Source organism: Ovis aries, chromosome 10 (genome assembly GCF_016772045.2).
Source record: "Ovis aries strain OAR_USU_Benz2616 breed Rambouillet chromosome 10, ARS-UI_Ramb_v3.0, whole genome shotgun sequence".
Classification (NCBI taxonomy): domain Eukaryota; kingdom Metazoa; phylum Chordata; class Mammalia; order Artiodactyla; family Bovidae; genus Ovis; species Ovis aries.
Window position 1 is genome coordinate 74,359,026 of NC_056063.1, and position 20,054 is coordinate 74,379,079.

Sequence of the window (20,054 nt, forward strand, 5' to 3'; positions counted from 1 at the left end):
CAGATCAAAGGAAATTAGAATATGAGGGGACAGGTTCACTGTGCCAGTTCCCTCTTATGATGATATGTGTGTTATGTACAAATTAGAAACCTCTCCTGCCTGACCTCTAGCGTTAGGATGTCTCAAGGCTGAGTCCTTGGCCCCCTTCTCTCTTCCCCAGGCAACGTCACCCACTTCCACAGCTTTAAATGCCGTGAATGTGATGGCTGAAGTTGGTATTTCCAGCTCTGCCCTCCCCCTTGATCGCCTGGCCTCTCTGTCCAACTACTTGCCGGACATTGTCACCCAGGTGCCTAGTGGCATCTCAAATTCACCATGAACAAAACCCAACTCTTATGTTCTTCTCTCCAGACCTTACCCTTAAAAGATCTTCATCTAAATTCCATCACCAGTTCTCAGACCCCAAACCTAGGCATGCCTGATTCGTCCATCTCATCTTCATCAGAGAAGGATCCACCATAACGCTTGTCAAGTTTCACCTGCCATGCCTTCCCCACGCACCGGACCCTTGCAAGGCACCCCATTTTGTGTTCGGGTTTTCATTTTTCTTACAGAGGGCCCTCAACTTGCATATATTTCAGGTCTGCCTCTGCACCCTACCTCCTGCCCTATTTCGTAAGAAAAGTATTGCAAGCCACCACCTTTTCTGACCTCGAGTACAACAATGACCTCCTGATGTTCCCAGCTTCCTCACTTTCCTCTACATAGCAGCCAGAATGATCTTTTGAAACTGTTTTCCAGTCGTACCCCTTACTTAACCCACTGGCTCCTCATTCCACTTAAAATAAGTCATACCACTGAACCATCACAATGCCTGTGGTCATCTAGTCCTTGCTTAGCTCCCAGTCCTTTCTCTGTACAGCTGACTCCCCTCTAGCTGTACCCTTCTTTCCTTGCTGGAATATACCACAGTCTTTTTTGCCTCAAGGCTTTTGTACTAGCCCTTTCCCTGGCTTAAGGGAATTTTCCCCATTTCTTCACTTGTTGCCTCATCATTCAAGTCTCCCTGGTGGCTCAGATGGTAAAGCGTCTGCCTGCAGTGCGGGTGACCTGGGTTCAATCCCTGGGTTGGGAATCCCCTGGAGAAGGAAATGGCAACCCACTCCAGTACTCTTGCTTGGAAAATTCCATGGACTGAGAGGCTCCTCAGAGCCTGGTAGGCTACAGTCCATGGGGTCACAAAGAATCGGACACGACTGAGCGACTTCACTTTCACTTTCACTTTTCATTCAAGTCTCAGCTCAAATGTCACCCCCCCTCAGAAGACTGTGTCCTTTGGATGGAGATTCAGCTCCACCCCAGTCATTCTTGATCCCATTATCCCCTTCTTTTCACTTGTCACAATAAGAAACTATCTACTCAGTTTTCTTTATTGTCTGACTTCTTTCAAAAGATTACATACTCTGTGAAGGTTCATTTACTCACCACTGAATCCCCACAGCCTAGCAGTATCTAGTACAGAGAAGGTTCCCATAAAGTATTTGCTAAATAAATGCACAAGTGAAATGTGTGTTAAATAAATACTAATGTAGTAAAATATGCTACGAAGAGGTACTACACATAGAGTCAGTAGGATTGAGGAATACGAACTTTTTATTAAGTTTTTTTTCACGTCTTCCTTATTAACTGTGGACTGTTAAAAATCTACCTTCCCAGTGGATGCAAGTTTGAGATGTGAATTGATGTCACAATTAATATTGCACTCTGTATAGCATCATAATATGTGAACTAAAATATATATGTCATTGTGTCCAAACTGTAAGGTATTTGCCACAAGTAGCAAGTAAATGGAGAGGAAAATATACAGACTAAATCTCATCTGAATCTCCCCATTCCTCTTGCCCCCAGACATTGGTTCAGGAGTGCTCAGGTTTGAGAGTTATGAATGCCATCCATATATTCTGAACAGAACTACATATATTGTGAAAAAAATAGGAAAAAAAATCAGTACTTGAAATCTGCATCAATTTCCTTCATCTTTCTAAGGAAAAGCATTTTTTTTAAATATCCATTTTATCAGAGGTATAATTCATATACCATAAAGCTCACTCTTTCAAAGTGCACAGTTGAGTGTTTAGTATATTTACAAGAGGTTCACATTCATCATCACAATCACATTCCAGAACATTTCACTCCCCCAAGAAACTCTAGACCTATTACTAGTCACTCCACATTCCCTCCCCTTCTCTCTTACTCAGCCCCCTCACCTCCCAGCTCCTGGCAACCACTAGTCCATGTTCAGTCTCTCTGAATTTGCTGATTCTGGAAATTTCATAACCACGTAACCAAAAAATATATGACTTTTAACATTACGTTTCTTTCACTGATAATGTCTTAAAGGTTCATCCATGTTATACACTGTGTCAGTATTTCTTTTTTTTTTTTATTGCCAAATAATATCTCCATTGTGTAGACAAGCAACATTTTATCTATTCCTCAGTTGATGGACATTTGGATTGTTAATTCTTTTGGGCTATTACGGATAAATGTTGCTATGACCATTCATGTACAAGTTTTGTGTAGATACACATTTCCGTTTCTCTCAGGGATATACTTCAGCAGAATTGCTGAGTCATATAGTAGTTCTGTTTAACTTCTAAAGAATTGTCAAACTGTTTTCCAAATTGACGGCTCCATTTTACATTCCCATCAGCAGTGTATGAGGGTTCCAATTTCTACACCAATCTTTCCACCAGAACTTGCTGTTGTCTCTTTTATTATAGTCATCCTTGTGGGTATGAAATGGTACCTCATCATACATTTCCCTAATAATTAAGGATGTTGATCATCTTTTAATGCACTTAAAGCTATCTGTATTCATATATCTTCTTTGGTGGAGTGTCTGTTTAAATATTCTGCTCATTTATTAGTTTGGGGGTTTTTTTTGGCTATAGAGTTTTATAGTTCTTTATACATTCTGATGTAAGTCTCTTAACAGCTATATGATTTGCAAATATTTCTCCCATTCTATGGATTAATTTTCTTGATGGTTTCCTTGCAAGCACACAAGTTGTATCTGTTTTTTTTTTTTCTTTGTCTTTTTGTGATTTTGGTGTCACATCTAAGAAACCAATGCTTAATTCAAGGCCATGAAGATTTGATCTCATGTTTTCTTCCAAGAAAGTTACAGTTTTAGCTCCCACATTTAGATCTGTGCTTCATTTTGAGGTCTACACACTGTGCAAGCTGGCAGTCCTGCTTCATTCTTTTCCACGTGGATATCATGCAAAAGATAATATCAAGTTGTACCAGCAATCTTTGTTAAAAAAGAGTGTTCTTTCACATTGAATGGTCTTGGTACCTGTATATATCAGCATTCTCCAGAGAACCATTAGCATACATGATAGAGAGATTTATCTTAAGGAATTAGCTACCATGATTGTCAGGCCTGGCATGTCTGTAAATCGTAGGGCAGGCCAACAAGTGGAAATTCAGATAAAAGTTGATTTTGTCATCTAGAGCAAGCTAGCAAGCTTTCCTATGTTGCCATCTTGAAACAGAATTGCTTCTTCTTCTATAAACCTGTCTTTGCTATCAAGGCCTTCCACTGGTTGAATGAAACCCACTCACATACTGAGGGTAATCTGCTTTACTTAGATCAACTATTGTAAATGTTACTCACATCCACAATACCTTCCCAGCAACATCTAGACTAGGGTTTGACCAAACAACCGGGCTTCATAGCCTAGTCAAGTTGAAACATAAGATTAACCATCACAGCACCCTTGTCAAAAATCAACTGACCACAAATGTATCATTTATTTCTAGATTCTCCACTCAATTTCATTGATCTATATATGCCTATCCTTATGCCAGTACTGCTGTGTTTTGATTATTGTAGCTTTATAGTAAGCTTTACAATCAAGGTGTTTGTCCTCCAACTTTTGTTTTGTTCAAGATGTTTTGGCTATTTTGTAGTCTCTTGCAACTCATATGAATTTTAGGACCAGCTTGCCCATTTATGAAAAAAAAAAAAAGAAGTTGAAATTTTAATAGTTACTGCCTTGAATCTAATTTGAGGAATACTGCCATCTTAATATTAAGTCTTCAATTCACGTACATGGAATATCTTTCCATTTATTTAGCTCTTTATAAATTTCTTTTAGCTTATGTTTTATAATGTTCAGTGTACAAGTCTTACTCTTTTGTTAAATGTGTTCCTGAGTATATTATTTTTGATGTTGTTATAAATGGGATTTCCTTAATTTCATTGTTTTGATTGGTCATTGCTAGTTTATAGCAATGTAATTGATCTTTGTACATTGAGCTTGTGTTCTGCAAGCTTGCTGAGTTCTACTAGCATTTTTGTGGATTCATCCGGATTTTTTTCCATACAAGATCATGTCATTTATGAATCTCCAGTACAATGTAAAATAGAAATGATAAGAATGGACATTCTTATTCTTGATGTCAGGGAGAAAGCATTGATTTTTCCACCCAGTAAGCATGATATTAGCTGTGGGTTTTTCATCAATGGCTCTTATCAGTTTAATGATGTTTCTTTCTTTTCCTAGTTCGTTGAGTGTTTCTTATTATGAAAGGGTGTGGGATTCTGTCAATGCATCATTGAGATGACACTGTGATCTTTGTACTTTATTCTGTTACTATGATATATATTACATTGATTGATTTCCTTAAGTTATACCAACCTGGCATTCCTGGGTGAAACTCACTTGGTAATAGTATATAATCCTATTTATATGTTGCTGGATTCACTTTCACTTTTTTCATATCAATATTTATATTGGTAAGTGGTTCTCCTGAGCTATCAGTCTTTAGTTTTGATATCAGGTCAACATTAGCCTCACAGAAAAAGTAAGTGTTCACTACACTCCTGTTTTTTGAGTTTAAGAAGGATTGGAGCTAACTCTTCTTTGAATGTTTGGTAGAATTTGCAGTGAGTCCTGGAATTCTGTGAAAAGTTTTTTTTTAATTATTAATTCAATCTCTTTTCTATTCCGATTTTCTATTTCTTCTTGAATTTACTTTCAAAGTTGAGATTTTCTAAGAATTTCCCCATTTGATTTAGGTTATTTAATTTGTTAGCATATGATTCCTCAGAGTTGCTGCTAAGTTGCTTCAGTCGTGTCCAACTCTATGCAACCCCATAGACAGCAGCCCACCAGGATTCTCCAGGCAAGAATACTGGAGTGGGTTGCCATTGCCTTCTCCAATGCATGAAAGTGAAAAGTGAAAGTGAAGTCACTCAGTCGAGTCCGACTCTTAGCGACCCCATGGACTGCAGCCTATCAGGCTCCTCCATCCATGGGATTTTCCCGGCAAGAGTACTGGAGTGGGTTGCCATTGCCTTCTCCGATTCCTCATAGTATTCCCTTATAATTCTTTTTATTTATGAAAGTTTAATAGTGATTCCCTCTTGTCTTATTTTATTTTGAGGGGCTGTGCCACAAGGCTTGAGGGATCTTAGTTCCTTGACCAGGGGCTGAACCTGGGCCACTGCAGTGAAAGCACCAAGTCCTAACCACTGTACCACAAGGGAATTCCCTTCTTCTTTATTTCTAATTTTAGTAATTTGAATCTTCTTTTCTTGGTCAACCAAGCCCAAAGTTTGTCAGTTTTTTGACTTTTCAAAGAATAAAAAATTTTTTGTGTATTGTTTTTCTATTTCATTTATTTCCGTTCTTTTTATTTCTTCTTCTTACTTTGGGTTTAGTTTGCCCTTTTCCTATTTTCAGGAAAATGAGATTATTGATGTGAGATCTCTCTTCTTTTTTAATAAAGATCCTTACAACTCTGAATTTTCCTATGAAAATTGTTTTCCCTGTATCCCCTAAGTTTTGGTATCTTATGTTTTCATTTTCTTCCATCTCAGCACTTTCTAATTTCTCCTGTGACCTCGTCTTCAAGCCACTTGTTATTTAGGAGTGGGATGATTAATTTGTACTTTATTTGTGAATTTCCTTTGTTCTTGAGCTCTAATATCATTTTACTGTGGATGAAGAACATACTTCAAAGGACTCCGATCCTTTTAAACCCACCGTAGCTTGTTTTATGGTCTAACATATGATCAATCCTGGAGAATGCTCCCCATGCACTTGAGAAGAATGTATATTTTGCTGTCATTGGATGGAGTGCTACAGATAGATGTCTGTTAGGTCTTCTATTTATTGTTGCTTTTCTGCCTAGTGGTCCTATTCGTTATTCAAAGTTGACACTGAAGTCTCCAACTATTTTATTGAATTTCCCTCTTCAGTTCATTAAAGCTTTACTTCATGTATTTTGGAGCTCTGTGGATAGGTACATATGTTTATAATTGTTAAGTCTTCAGGACTGATTGACACTTTTATCATAAAATGTCCTTCTTTGTCTCTGATAACAATTTCATTTTAAAATCTATTTTCTCTAACATTAATATAGCCATTTCAACCCTCTTTCGGATACTGTTTGCATGTATATCTTTTTCTATTCTTTTACTTTTAACCTATTTGTGTCCTAAGGAACAACATTAAACTAAGGAACCACAGTAAACTTAAAAACTAAACTGTTGTGCTAACTATATTTTGTCTCAGGTATTGAGACATTGCAGCAAATGATGGCTTTAAAATCCATTTAGCACATTTAAATGAAAATAATATCTAAATAATAAAAGATAGTCTTCCATCTCCCCCATCTCTTAACCAGTCCTTGATTTAACCCATAACGGTTTATTCCACAGGATTAAATCTGGAGTCTTACTTACCTTCTAAAGGTTCACCAATCCATTTATTGTCAAACCAGCAGGGAAAGGAAATTCCTAAGCAAGGAACACTGCTCAGAAAGTACTGTACCATGTCTCCCAATCCCTGAGAATCAAGTCCGGAAAACTGGAAGCAACGGAGAGCACTATAAGGTAACTGATTTTCATTTGAGTTATGTATATGACTGAGCAACTGAATCTGCATTGGTAATGATTTGTAACATTTATTAAGCATTTGCTCTGTGCCAGGCACTATGACAAGTATTTTAAAACATGGTGAAAGCTGCTTCTGTTATCTCCATTTTATGGAAGAGGAAACTGGGGCTAAGAAGTTAATTAACTTGGGCAAGATCAAGCAGCATGTAAGTTGTGAAGTCTCTTTCTGGCTGGCTCTGGAGCCTGTAAGCCTAGCCTCCAAATTCTACTGCCTCCCTAAAATGAATCAACCACCTGCAGACATACAGTGAATTTCATATATAAAGCTATGAGAGTCCAAAGTTCCCCTGCATGTGTTCAATTCAGCAATTTGCTGAGGGCCTATTGTGTTCAGTGCCCTTGGGAATCAGGTTTCACTCACCCCTGGCTGGCATGCTCTGACTGAAACTGACTGCTTCAGATAGGGGCTTGAACATTTTGATAAAAAGCAGCAGAAGAAATGTGAACTGTTCAGCATTTTTTATTTTGAGTAAATAGCTCTTCAACAGCTCTCAACTTTTTCTGCTCAGTCTCATCTAGGCAATTGATAACATCAGTAATGGAAAAGAGTTAGAAATCTTCTTTATCAGCCAAGTGTCTACTAACTATTCTTTAATTCATCCACGTACTATTTTAATTTGTATAACTGAAAGACTAATAGAAACTACACAGATATATTTTATATACACAGAAATGTGATTATACATTTATATCATATGTAGCTTTAAAAGTAATTGTTTAAGGCCTGTTTATTATTCAATACCCAAATCCATCTAACTACTAATAGCTGCAACTGCCAAGTAAATACGATGCAGATGCCACACTATGTACATTGACAAATGTTATCCTAGCTTTTACAACACTCCTATGAAGAAGTATTATTCCCAGTTGACAGGTGAGGAAACATAGCCAACATTTTTTTTCAGTATGTTATGTTAGCTATTAATAAAATAAACATCTATAAATAATATCATCACCTTAAACCTGTGTACAGTTACAGATGATAATACTTCCATTTAGATCATCCAAACTGACTCTCATAATGAGTCGTGATACAGAATGCCCACGTGCTTACAACTACCAGGATAAGTAACTGAGGTTCTTTTGGAGTCCTGCGGCAGCTTTAAAAAAATTACAAATTATTCATTTGGGAGAATCTTATTTTATTTACATTCAGCACCTAATGAACCAGAAATGACAGACAAGACCAAATTCTACCACAGCTGACAGGAGCTTTCACAGAAGTTTCATAAGCCTCATTTCTCCAGCCTCCGCCCATTTCTAGGACAGGCCCATCCGCGTGGAAGCCCAGAAAACCAAGGGCAGCAACCAGAGAGGATTCTGAGACTCTCTTTTGCTCCTGTAGCTTTATAAACAGACTGATGACCAGTCAGCACGATGCCTTCTCACAAACTTCAAATTTCCTAAACTACCTAGATGTCAAGTCCCAGGTGACAGAAACTTACAGCTTTCCATTTTTCCCACCTCACCGTCTTTTAAAGGGAGTTGTAAATGCCCTAAGCAACTATGCCTCCAGAATTTAATAGAGGTCTGGAGAATTCCAGACTGTACAGTCCATGGGGCTGTAAAGAGTCAGACACGACTGAGCGACTTTCACTTTCACTTTCAATAAGCTAAGACAAAGGCATCAAGAGTTGGCTGTTTTCCCCGTTAATCAGTCCAAAGCAATGCCAACCAATTGGGAGTAAGACTCAAAAAGTTTTCTGCTCCTCCATTTCATTCCCAATTATAATTTAATGTCAGAACTTTGTGATTAGTAATGTCATACCTTATCAACCATTATTATTCCTTTTTATAGATGAGACATTGAGCTTTAAAGACATTAAGTGCTCACTGAACTTCACATGACTAGTAACAGACTAAAGACCCAAACCCGTTCAACTCAAGTTCAAGGTGCTTTACCTTAAGCCATCTAATCTCCTTGGGAAATAAATCTCTATTCTTGTGGACTGCCTTTATACAATATCTGAGTTATTTTCTTATGGGGAGATAATACGCAAAAAACAAACTGCATTATCTCCATGGGAAACTGGTTTCCAGTGCAGTAAATTCCTAGAAAGCTGAGCATTACAAACTCTTCTAAGGTGGCAGGCAGTCCTGCTGCTAAGAGGACAGTAGGCCCTGCAATCTATCCACCTAGTAGGTTTAACGCCAAAACTGGTCTCAACTGTTAGGATGTCCGTTACCTACCCTAAGGTTATAGGCATTTCTCCCATTTGGGAATCTCCTTATTCATTACCCTTAAAAATCTCCTCCTTCTCTTTTGATTAGATATTTACAACGCTAAAAGAAAGATGGGCTGTCAGTCCATATTCTAGCTGTTGATGTCACCAATACTAACTTGTGTTGTTTCTAGCCTGAAATAATTTTACACTTTTTTGCCTCATCAAGCTTCCTCTTTTGACAAATCTGTAGACTTAGGTTGTGGTTTAGTTGCTCAGTCATGTCCAGCTCTTTGCAACCCCATGGACTATAGCCCACCAGGCTCCTCTGTCCATGGGATTCTCCAGGCAAGAATACTGGAGTGGGTTGCCATTTCCTTCTCCAGGGAATCTTCCCAACACAGGAATCGAACCCACCTCTCCTGCATCTCCTGCATGGGCAGGTGGATTCTTTATCGCTGAGCCACTAAGGGAGCCCTAGGCTTAGGTTGGAATTTCTATTATTTGAAAGTTAATAAATATATGTACTCTACAGAGTCATTGCCTATAAACACACATGCTACAGCAGGTGTTAGACCAGGCCATACTCTGAGCAAGCCTGTAGGCAATTCACTTACTTCATAGGTAAGCTAGTCATTAAAAGTGATTGTTGTAGGCTTGTTCCCCAAACCCTAATAAACCTTGGGTGAGGTTATTAAGCTTCCTCAGAATCCAGACATGTCCACTGCAAAAAATAAAAATCAAAACCTACCCCAAATTAATGTACACAATGGTTTGTCTTTGAAGAAATAAGGTGTTATAAGAATGACAAACTGTCACATCTAAGAAACATCAATTCTACAAAGCTAGGTTGGCAATCTTCTTATAGACAACAACATCACAGTCAGAGATAAAACTTTATAAGGGAGTTTTCTCCATGAATCAATCAGAATTCTTTAAAAATATTTTGGCTAGCAATCATAGTTTCATGTGGATCCCTGGCAGCTCAGCTGATAAAAGAATCTGACTGCAAAGTGAGACACCTGGGTTGGGAAGATCCCCTGGAAGAGGGCATGGCAACCCCTCCAGTATTCTTGTCTGGCAGGCTACAGTCCACGAGGTTACAAAGAGTCAGGCACAACTGAGCACCTAAGCACAGCACCCAAGCCTTGGCCCACAGATTCTGGACACAGTGATCTAGACTCTAAATGTACAGCTGAGGTTTATCATTCACTCAAAAGCAAATGTTTCAAGACTTTCAAAGACTAGAACCTAAACAGAATAGTCAACAGGACATTAAATCCCCTAAATAAATACTATGAGCAGCCAGAAGTGTAGTCATCTCTATGTACTCGATGTGGAACCTTCTCTCTCCAAATGTGTCTTCTTGAGGCAGAAATGAATTGTTATTTTCTTCACTGTCACCTTTAGCCCAATGCATTGGACACAGTAGGATCTCAACAGAAGTGCCCTTTGATTGGAACACTCCTACTCCCTCAGCCTTTGGCAGCTCCAATGAAGGCAGGTTGGGGGTATTATCCATTCATTGAGTGAAGTGAAAGTGTCAGTTGCTCAGTCCTGTCCCACTCTTTGCGGCCCCATGGACTATAATCCACCAGGCTCCTCTGTCCATGGAATTCTCCAGGCAAGAATACTGGAGTGGGTTACCATTTCCTTCTCCAGGGGATCTTCCCAACCCAGGGATCAAACCCGGGTCTCCCTCACTGCAGTCAGATACTTTACCGTCTGAGCCACCAGGGAAGCCTTCAGGAGAGAGGGTAGCCATTCCCTTCTCCAGGGCATCTTCCTGACCCAGGAATAGAACCTGCATCTCCTGCATCGCAGGCGGATTCTGAGTCACCTAGGAAGCCCAGTATCTATGGATTAGTGAACTTCAAACTGAAACCAGGTCTCTGAGCTCTTAAGGACTGGTGTGACCCAAACACTTATTGAAAGATCACTACAAGCCAGTCTTTCTTTAGGAAAGGGGACATGGTCTTAATTTACCCCAGCCACTGAAAGAATGACATCACCGACTCAGTGGACAAGAGTTTAAGCTCCGGGAGTTGGTGATGGACAGGGAAACCTAGTGTGCTGCAGTCCACGGGGTCGCAAAGAGTAGGACACGACTCAGCGACTGACCTGAACTGACTGAAAGAAATGTGACCCCCAAACAAGGTGGGGGGGAGAAGAGGGGGAGGAAAGTGTGCTACGTGGCAATCTCAGGACAACGGGCTAGGGGAGGAGGGTAGGCCTGGCGGCAGGGCCCGGGGCTGAGTAACCCCTCTTCCGGACAAGCCCAGGGCATGCGTCACCGGTGAGCGTGGCGGGAGGAAGGGGCGGCCTGAGTCACAGCCCCGGGGAAGACCAGAAGGTCTGACTGACGGAGGGATCTGTGGAGCTAGGGGTGGAATGGAAGTAGGAGGTGGATTTTGAAACTCATTCCCTCCCTCTGGGGGCGGGGGGGGGGCGCCGGAGGGAGTGGGGGGTCTAACCTAGGGTTCCAGAGGCTGGGGGCGCTGCTGGGGTCGCAGGGAGGGGCTGGCGGACAGCAAGGGGAGGAGACCCGCCCGCCTGCGGCGCCGAAATCTCCCGCGCTCTGGAGCTAGCCCCTCCTCCCCAGCCGGGTCTCACGCCCCCTCGCAGCCCGGCAGGCTGGCCCACCGGCTCCTCCCGCTTTCCCCGCGACACAGCCGCGACCACAGCTGGGCCGCCAAGGCCCCACCCCCGCCCCCACCCCCGCCCCGCCGCGCGCCCAGCCAGGCAGCCGGCCGCGCGCCGCCAGTGACGGCGCTACAGGGTGCGTGGCCAATCGGCACTGCCCCCGAGGAGGCGGCCTCGGCTCCGCCCCCCCACCGGCGTCCAGGACCAATGGGGCGCTGGCGCCGGCGGCCGCGGCGGGGGTGAGGGGTCACGAGGCCCCGCGCCGTCCTCCCCTTTCCCCTTTGCCCCGCCCTTTCCAGCCCGCTCCGCCCCCCGCCCCCCTCCTCAGTCCCGCGCCGAGGCTGGTGCCGGTCCCCGCGCTGGGCCCGCCCCCGCCCCTCCCGCCGGCCCGCCAGCGCGCCTCACGGCTCCTGTCTCCCCTCCCTCCTTCTCTCTCTCACGCCTAGCGCAATGGCGGCGGCCGCGGCGGAGCAGCAACAGTTCTACCTGCTCCTGGGAAACCTGCTCAGCCCCGACAATGTGGTCCGGAAACAGGCAGAGGTAACCGAGCGCGCCGCCCCCGACTGTCGGCGCCCTGGGTCGGCGCGCCGACCCTGCCCCCCGACGCCGCCCGCCCGGGCCTCGGTTGGTCCGCCTTGGCGGCGGCAGCGCAGGCCAGGCCGGGCCGGGCCGGGCCGGGCGGGCGGCGGCCGCGCAGCCCACGTGTGAGGCGGCCCGCGGCTCCCTGCGGTGCCCCCAGGCCCTTCCGGCCCTTGCAGCCGCGGCGCCCGGCGCCAGTTAGCTCCCCGCCGCCGGTCGCACACACGTGCGGCCGCTGCTGACACGCTGCCCCCGCCCAGATGGGGAAGCCGGGCGGCGGGGAGGGATGTGGGGTGTGGGGCGGGCCCCTCGTCTCCCCTCGCCCCTTTCCCGCTTTTCTCCGGCTGTGAGCCTCCCCCGCCCTTTCAGCTGCGGTCTCCACCCTGCCCAAGCCCTTTGGTCCCCCCCAAACCCTGGCTGCTCCCTGAACCATCACCCCTGCTTTTCTTCTCCTGTCCCTCAACTCTTCATACCACCGTCCGTCCCTCCCTTCCCCGACCCCTCCTACTGAATAGTGTGCCTCGTCGTCTTCCACCTATTTCCATTTCGTCCTCTTTCTCAGTCTAGTTCCTAATATCAGACGCCGGATTTCCATTTCTCTCCCCCGCCCCCCGGCCCCCGCACAAGTTTTTGCGAAGTTGCCTTTAGGATTTCTTTCTAAGCAGCCTGCACCTTAGTTTGCTCATCCTTCAGATAAGTTTTCTTTGGTCTCTAGAGACTAATGGGATATCCTTGGACTTCCGTTGTCTATCTGGGCTAGTGCCACATGTTTAAGGCTTTTTTAAATTTCACCCAATCTAATCTGAATTTCTCTTTTTTTTAACCACCTTATTGGCTCCTGACCTCCAAAATGTGGAGCTGTGGATAAAGTTTCAAGAGACAGTATTTGAAATGTATCTGCAAGTTCATTTATCAGGTAGCGGTAAGGCACACTTGTTTCTGTAGAAGACTGTTGTTCGAATGTGTTGAGATGCGATTTGAGACACGTCAAGGGAAAGGCAGAAACTTTCCAGTTTCTGTGAAGTGCATTATCAGATCCTATCCTCAGACTTGATTACATATGGAATTGTCACCACGTGATTGAAGATTTTTATAAGATTCAGTGAAGGAAAAGAAAAAAATTCAATGAGGAATGTTCAGCCAGATAGTCTTATAGAGCAAACATTTATTTTTACATAGCTAATGAAATCCTTTTCAGGACTCACGAGATTTTATAGTTTTTTTAAAATCACAGCATCATTCTTACTTTAAATAGAGGATCTGCTGGTTACACTTAGTGGTTTTGTTATCTGTGAGGTAAATACTCTGAAAGTTCAGTGCTGTGTGAAAAGCACTTTAAAGTATGATTAACTTTGTCCTAATGCTGTCGATTCATTTATTATACACGTAATACATACTCAGGGTAAAAAATTCAAATTGCAAATAGTTTTTTATCCCATTCCCCAAAAGTAACCAGTTTTAAGTGGTGTATGCATCTTCCTTGCAAAATATTACATGTATATATGTATACATTTATTTTTACACTAGTGGGTTTATAATATACATCCTGTTGCCCAACTTGGAATTTTTTACTCAGTATATTTCACATTGCCCTATTAGAGGGTTTTGTTTTGTTTTTTAAAGCAGCTATGCATGCCTTTACTCAACCAACCTCCTATGAATGAACGTTGAAGTTTCTAGTGTCCTGCTGCTAAAAACAGTGCTGTACATAGGAGTACGTGTATACTATCTTTTCAGACTTTTGCCAGGTTTATTTGTATAATACTTAAAAGTTGTCTTTTCCTTAGAAGTGATGTGCATTTGTTAGTTGCATCACTTTGCACTGACACCAGTGGGATGTGATGAGCCTATAAAGACGTTTTAATGCTGTCTGCTAACTCTAGAGGTAATTCTTCACCAAAATAAGTTCTTAATCCCAACCCATAATAGAAATTTCCATGTGTTGCAAAGCAGAACAGCATTGTAATTAGTAAGCTAGTTTAATTCTCCCTCTTCCCTCCAGTTGCTTAAGTCTCTATTGTCAAGCCTAGTGGGGAATCTCTCTTCTATTGAACTAAATACCAATGTCTGGTTCAGCTTGAATTCCAATTGGTGCCTGTTGTAAATCTTTTATCTCTCCCATCACTTTGGGGATAGTTAGCAGCATTCAGCACATTTTCTCATCAAGAACAATTGAAAATAAGTACTGTTACGCTCTCAGTCTCTTTATTCTTAGTGAAAACATTCAGATACTATATTTTCCCTTTCATTGTCTATCCTGGAACTGTGTTAACATGTAAAGTAAGTACTATAATATGCAATTTTCTTAATTTGACAGAAAAGGTAAATGAGAGGAAGCTCCCTGGCACCATATAATATAGCACTAAACTCGTCTATAGATAGAGCTTCTTTCCTAAGCAAAATATTTGAAACAGAAATGGCTGCATGAAATGATACCTTAATACCACCTTCTTCTCTTTTTTGCCTTACAAAGTGAACCTTTTATAACTAATCAAACTAAATAAAATTGAATATTACAGTTGTATCCTGGAAGCCATTGGGCTTCCCCAGTGGTTCAGCAGGTAAACAATCCACCTGCAGTGCAGGAGACACTGGATGCAGTGCAGTTTGATCCCTGGATGGGGAAGATCCCCTGGATTAAGAAATGGTAACCCACTCCAGTATTCTAGCCTGAAAAATTCCTTGGACAGAGGAGCCTGGCAAGCTGGAATCCATGGGGTCCCAAAGAGTCGGACATTACTGAAGCGACTGAGCGCACACACCACAGCAAATACAGAATTTTTTCTTAACTAAAGAATTGGCAAGGGCTCAGTAAGTATTTGTGTAATTTACTCAGTCAAAATAAAAATACTTAGTTGACGCATAAATACCAAACTGTTGACTAAGGTGACTTATTTCGACTCCAAATATGAAGTCAAGTACATTTAAAAACTTACTGTTATATATTATTGAAATCATTGAATGGCTTCGGAACTTTTAAAAGATAAAGCTTTTTACATTGTACAAAGCATTTGGTAGGCTTTATTTCTATTAAATCTTAAAGGATTTTTCTCTTGGCTTTACAAAAAAATGTTTCTGGTATTTGAAGAAATGATTTGAATGCCCCTAAGTCCCAAAATTCAGTAATTAACAGAATAAGTTGAATGTCCATGGCATTCATGACTGGACATTTTTCTATGACATAAGCTTGAGTATTTCACTAATCATATATGCATGGATTTTATATTTGCAGTTGTTTCCAATGACTTATATTCTTTGTTGATTCTAGTACGACACTTGGTTGATGAGATTTGAAGGAGGGCAACATACTAAAAATTTTACCTGAACCAGAGTGTTCATTAGATAAAAGTTGTTTGTCCTCTCTTTACATTTCCATATACAAGGTAAGTGAAAGTGTTAGTTGCTCAGTTGTGTCTGACTCTTTAGGACCCCATGGGCTGTAGCCCACCAGTCTCATCTGTTCATGGGATTTCCCAGGCAAGAATACTGGAGTGGGTTGCCATTTCCTTCTCCAGGGGATCTTCCTGACCCAAGTGTTGAACCCAGGTCTGCCACATTGCAGGTAGATTCTTTACCATCTGAGTCCACCAGGGAACCCCATATACAATGTAGGCTTGCCATAAATACGTATGTAATGAGTAAGATGAGTGCATATTAGCGTTTCTCCTTTGGGAGGGTTAGATGAGGTCTGCTTTACATTGTGTGATTGTTTTTGATGGTATCAAATGGAATTGAACTTTTATTATGGTGACACTGCTCACATTTCATTGAACCTGCCCGGGCTGGTGCTAGGAATATTCTTAGAAAAATTCCTTGTATTTGCTGTACTCTAACCTGCTCTGTGCTGGGAATACAACCAAAAAGTGATACCATTTCTATCTTTGTGGAACTCCATCTACTTAGGCTAAGAAAAAGTTAATTCTTTTGAGTTCACGGCTGTGTTCTTGCTGCCAAACTATCCTGACAATGTTGTGGTATAAATGTAATAATATTAGATCTGGATTGCCACACTGAAACATATCAAATGGGGAGAACTCTCTTGCAAGAGTCAGGGGTCACACTAAACTCTCATCTAGTTGACTTTTAATTTGTTATGGAATAGAGTTTAATAAGTTTTCTGAGCATGGTATCTTAGTGAAGAATATTTTTTTCCCCAGAACTTGATTTAGACCACTGAAAAGTTAAATGTTTATAGCATCTACAGGGCAACAGGGGCTAAGCTAGTACAAGGAACAAAAAGACATTTTTATTGTACTGTGAGAGAGTTTGTTTAAATGAAAATACCTTTACATGAATTACCTCATTTCTGGATAAATTCAGACCCTCTTCTCTGCTCAGCTGTGAATGCTTTTGGTCACAGTTTTCAGCAGTGTTATGTTCCTACATGTTTATGTACTAGAGAGGAACTTGAGGTTATCAGAAGATTTTGTATTGTCTTTTCCTCAAAATGTGTTCTTTCCCCAAATTCAGATATTGAGAAGTTTGAAAACTAAATAACACTGGTTGTTTAGGACAGTCGGGCTCCAGAGGTGAAACCCAGAGAGAGCATTCAGTGTCAGGGAGATTTGGGGTATGGTTAGCCTCAGAAGACCAGAGTTCTTTCCACTATTTACTGTCTGTGATATTAAGCCAGTTGTTTAACTTCTGAGCCTTTATTTCCTTATCTGTCAATATCCCAGGGCACCACAGAGCACTAGAAAAATGGGAGATGTGGATTCAGAGAAGCCCAGTTTTCCTTTGCTTGTCTTCATCACTTCTGACTAGAAGGAAACTAGGTAAATTATAGGGCACAGTAGCTGTCAGAGTGCAGGCCAGCTCTTTGAATTTAGCCTGCTGAGAAATTAATGTGTTATCTACATGTTATGCCCTTAAAGTGGATAGATGAGAATATTTACTAAGAGACTTCTCAGGGAAAACAATTCCAAGTGTACTTAAAAGAATGATTTCTTTCCCACATTATTTGCGTGCACATGAATCTGTTTGTTGTTCAGTCGCTAAGTCATGTCCAACTCTATGCAACCCCGTGAATTGCAGCCCGCCAGGCTTCTCTGTCCATGGGGATTTCCCAGGCAAGAATACTGGAGTGGGTTGCCATTTCCTTCTATAAGGGATTTTTCCAACCCAGGGATTGAACCTGCATCTCCCACATTAGCGGGTGGATTCTTTACCACTGAGCCACCAGGGAGGTCCACATGAATCTATACCTCTCTTCAGTTTACTTTTGTGGGCATCATATACTTAGGTCTTATATGTTGATCCACTCTAACAGTCTACCTTTCAATTGGTGTCAGGTTTTGTTTTATTTTTAACTGTTTTAACAGTTTGCTCTCATTATTTATGTGATTAATGGAAAAGGGAAGAAGTGTCCTGAGTTACAAAACCTAGATATCTAGATCTATTAAAGTGATATTAAAGAAATGATACTAAGTTTTCTGGCTAACTTTCTCCTGACCTTTTATTTATGTATGTAAAATGATGTCAGTATAATCCTTGCCTGAAAGAAAATGTAGCATAGAGAAGTTGAATACTTGCCCTTTCTCTGACTTGCTTCATCTGAGCTTGTTTCTCTGGTGGTTATAAGTGGTAATTTGAACCAGTTCTGCATCATCTGATCAAAACAATGTTGACAAAATAAGCAGTTTTCCATGATGGAGGAGGATATGGAGTGAGCACTTAACTTGGCAGCCTGGTAGCCTGTCACATTGATCAAGGTTTTGGTTCTCTTAGGCCTTGAGTTTTTGTTTTGTTTTTTCCCTTTTAATTAATTTATTTATTTTAATGGGAGGCTAATTACTTTATAGTATTGGAGTGGTTTTTGCCATACATTGACATGAATCAGCCATGGGTGTACATGTGTCCCCCATCTGAACACCCCCCACCCCCCTACCCCCCACCCCACCCCAGGCCTTGAGTTTTATTAATCAGAGGAGCCTAAGATCCTGTACATCAGAAAAGTCTATTTAAGAAGGGTGGAAAGGATCTTAATTAAGTCACTTATTTGATATTTTCCCTTTCCTGGCCTGTCCGAAGTATGTTCTGTCACAGGAGAAAACTTCCACCAGACCTAGATTGGTGGACTCATCATGCATGAATCTTTGCTGCTCTTCTTGTCATTTCCTTTCACTGGTATACTCATGAAGTTTTCTAACATGATATTCGAATCTTTGATGTTTTTTATGTAGGAAACCTATGAGAATATCCCAGGCCAGTCGAAGATCACATTCCTTTTACAAGCCATCAGAAATACAGCAGCTGCTGAGGAGGTACTTCTTTAATACCTGAGAAATGTGCCTTTTTTTTTTTTTTAACAAACAAGTTGGGTATTAGATGGTGGTCAGAGTGAGTAATGCAAACTGTTTACTGTGTAGACGTTACCAGAACTCTGAACTTAATTCGTTGTGAAAAGCTACTTGGAATGATAATTTTTTAAATACTCTCTTGCAAGGGTGAGAATTTCTTTTTTTCCATGTAAGATGGTGTATCTCAAATGTTTTCGAATTAATGGTTCTTAAATAATTACAGATTAGACTTCCCTGGTGGCTCAGACGGTAAAGCGTCTATCTACAATGCGGGAGACCCGGGTTCGATCCCTGGGTCGGGAAGATCTGCTGGAGAAGGAAATGGCAATCCACTCCAGTACTATTGCCTGGAAAATCCCATGGACAGAGGAGCCTGGTAGGCTACAGTCCGTGGGGTCGCAAAGAGTCGGACATGACTGAGAAATAATTACATAGAAATTATTAAATTCAAGTGATTTTTTTAATAGCTATAAAAATTTTTCTTCCTAGGAACAGTTCATTCCAAAGGAGGAAGTTGAGTTCAGTGTTCTAATGTGTTGCCAAATGAAAAAATACTTTTTGTCTTTGAAGTTTTTATGCTTAAGCTATCTCTGGATGGTGAAGAATTTGTGCTACAGATGCGTAAGAACAAGGACACACTTTGTTAGAATCATTTAAAAATCATGGTTTTTAGCAAATTACCTAGCTTCTGTACTAAATTCAAATTTATAGTTTGTGACTCCTCTTCTATTTGTTTAACAGACAAGTTTATCTTCTCAAAAGTAATATCCTTGTATATAATGAATGTTCGTTGAATAGCCTCCCTCATGGAAAAGGCATCAAAATACCCAAGTCTAGAAAACTTACTCCAAGTAAAAAACATTGCGTTAGAATTTTGTAAAGTGATAACTTTATTGCTAGCAGTCACATTAGATGTAAAATACTTCTTCTAACACATGATGGAAATGAAGTCATACTCATCTTCTTATAGTGTTATACCTGCCTTCTAGTAGGTCAGTTTAAGCTGGCAATTTAGTGCTTTCCAGTAACACTTAGGAAACACTATAAATGTGCCTCAGTTTTTTTAAAACAGGTGATAAAAGACACTTCTTCACCTTTGTAACATACTGTTTTTTCTTTAATTCAAAATAAATGTCAAATGTGAGGAACAAACATAGAAGTAACTTAAATCCCTAAAATAGTTGGCTCTTTTAATTCTTGAAGATCGATGCAGGTTAGCTGTTTTCAAGCCAAGAATAATGTGAAAATTATTGAATTTTATCTGTAAAAACCTATTTTGAACCCTCTTTAGATCTTATTTTGATTTATGAACTAGCCTCAGAACCTTCATAAGTCAGTGTATGTGTGAGAAGAATTGCACTAATTTTAGCCATTGTTTAACCTCTCTGAGGGGCTTCCCGGTAGCTCGGACGGTAAAGAATCCGCCTGCAGTGCAGGAGACGTGGGTTCAGTCCCTGC

The 20,054-nt window shown here is 41.3% G+C and overlaps 1 protein-coding gene across 1 annotated transcript in view; it reads left to right on the forward strand.

The window, feature by feature from the left end:
- The first annotated feature begins 12,044 nt into the window (after positions 1 to 12,044).
- Positions 12,045 to 20,054, forward strand: part of IPO5 (importin 5) — a 41,262-nt gene continuing 33,252 nt past the window's right edge. Inside the window, exons 1-2 of the mRNA XM_004012211.5 lie at positions 12,045 to 12,258; positions 18,480 to 18,560. Coding sequence (XP_004012260.2) covers positions 12,169 to 12,258; positions 18,480 to 18,560 — 171 coding nt within the window. The 5' untranslated portion in view covers positions 12,045 to 12,168. The remainder of the gene's footprint in view (positions 12,259 to 18,479; positions 18,561 to 20,054) is intronic.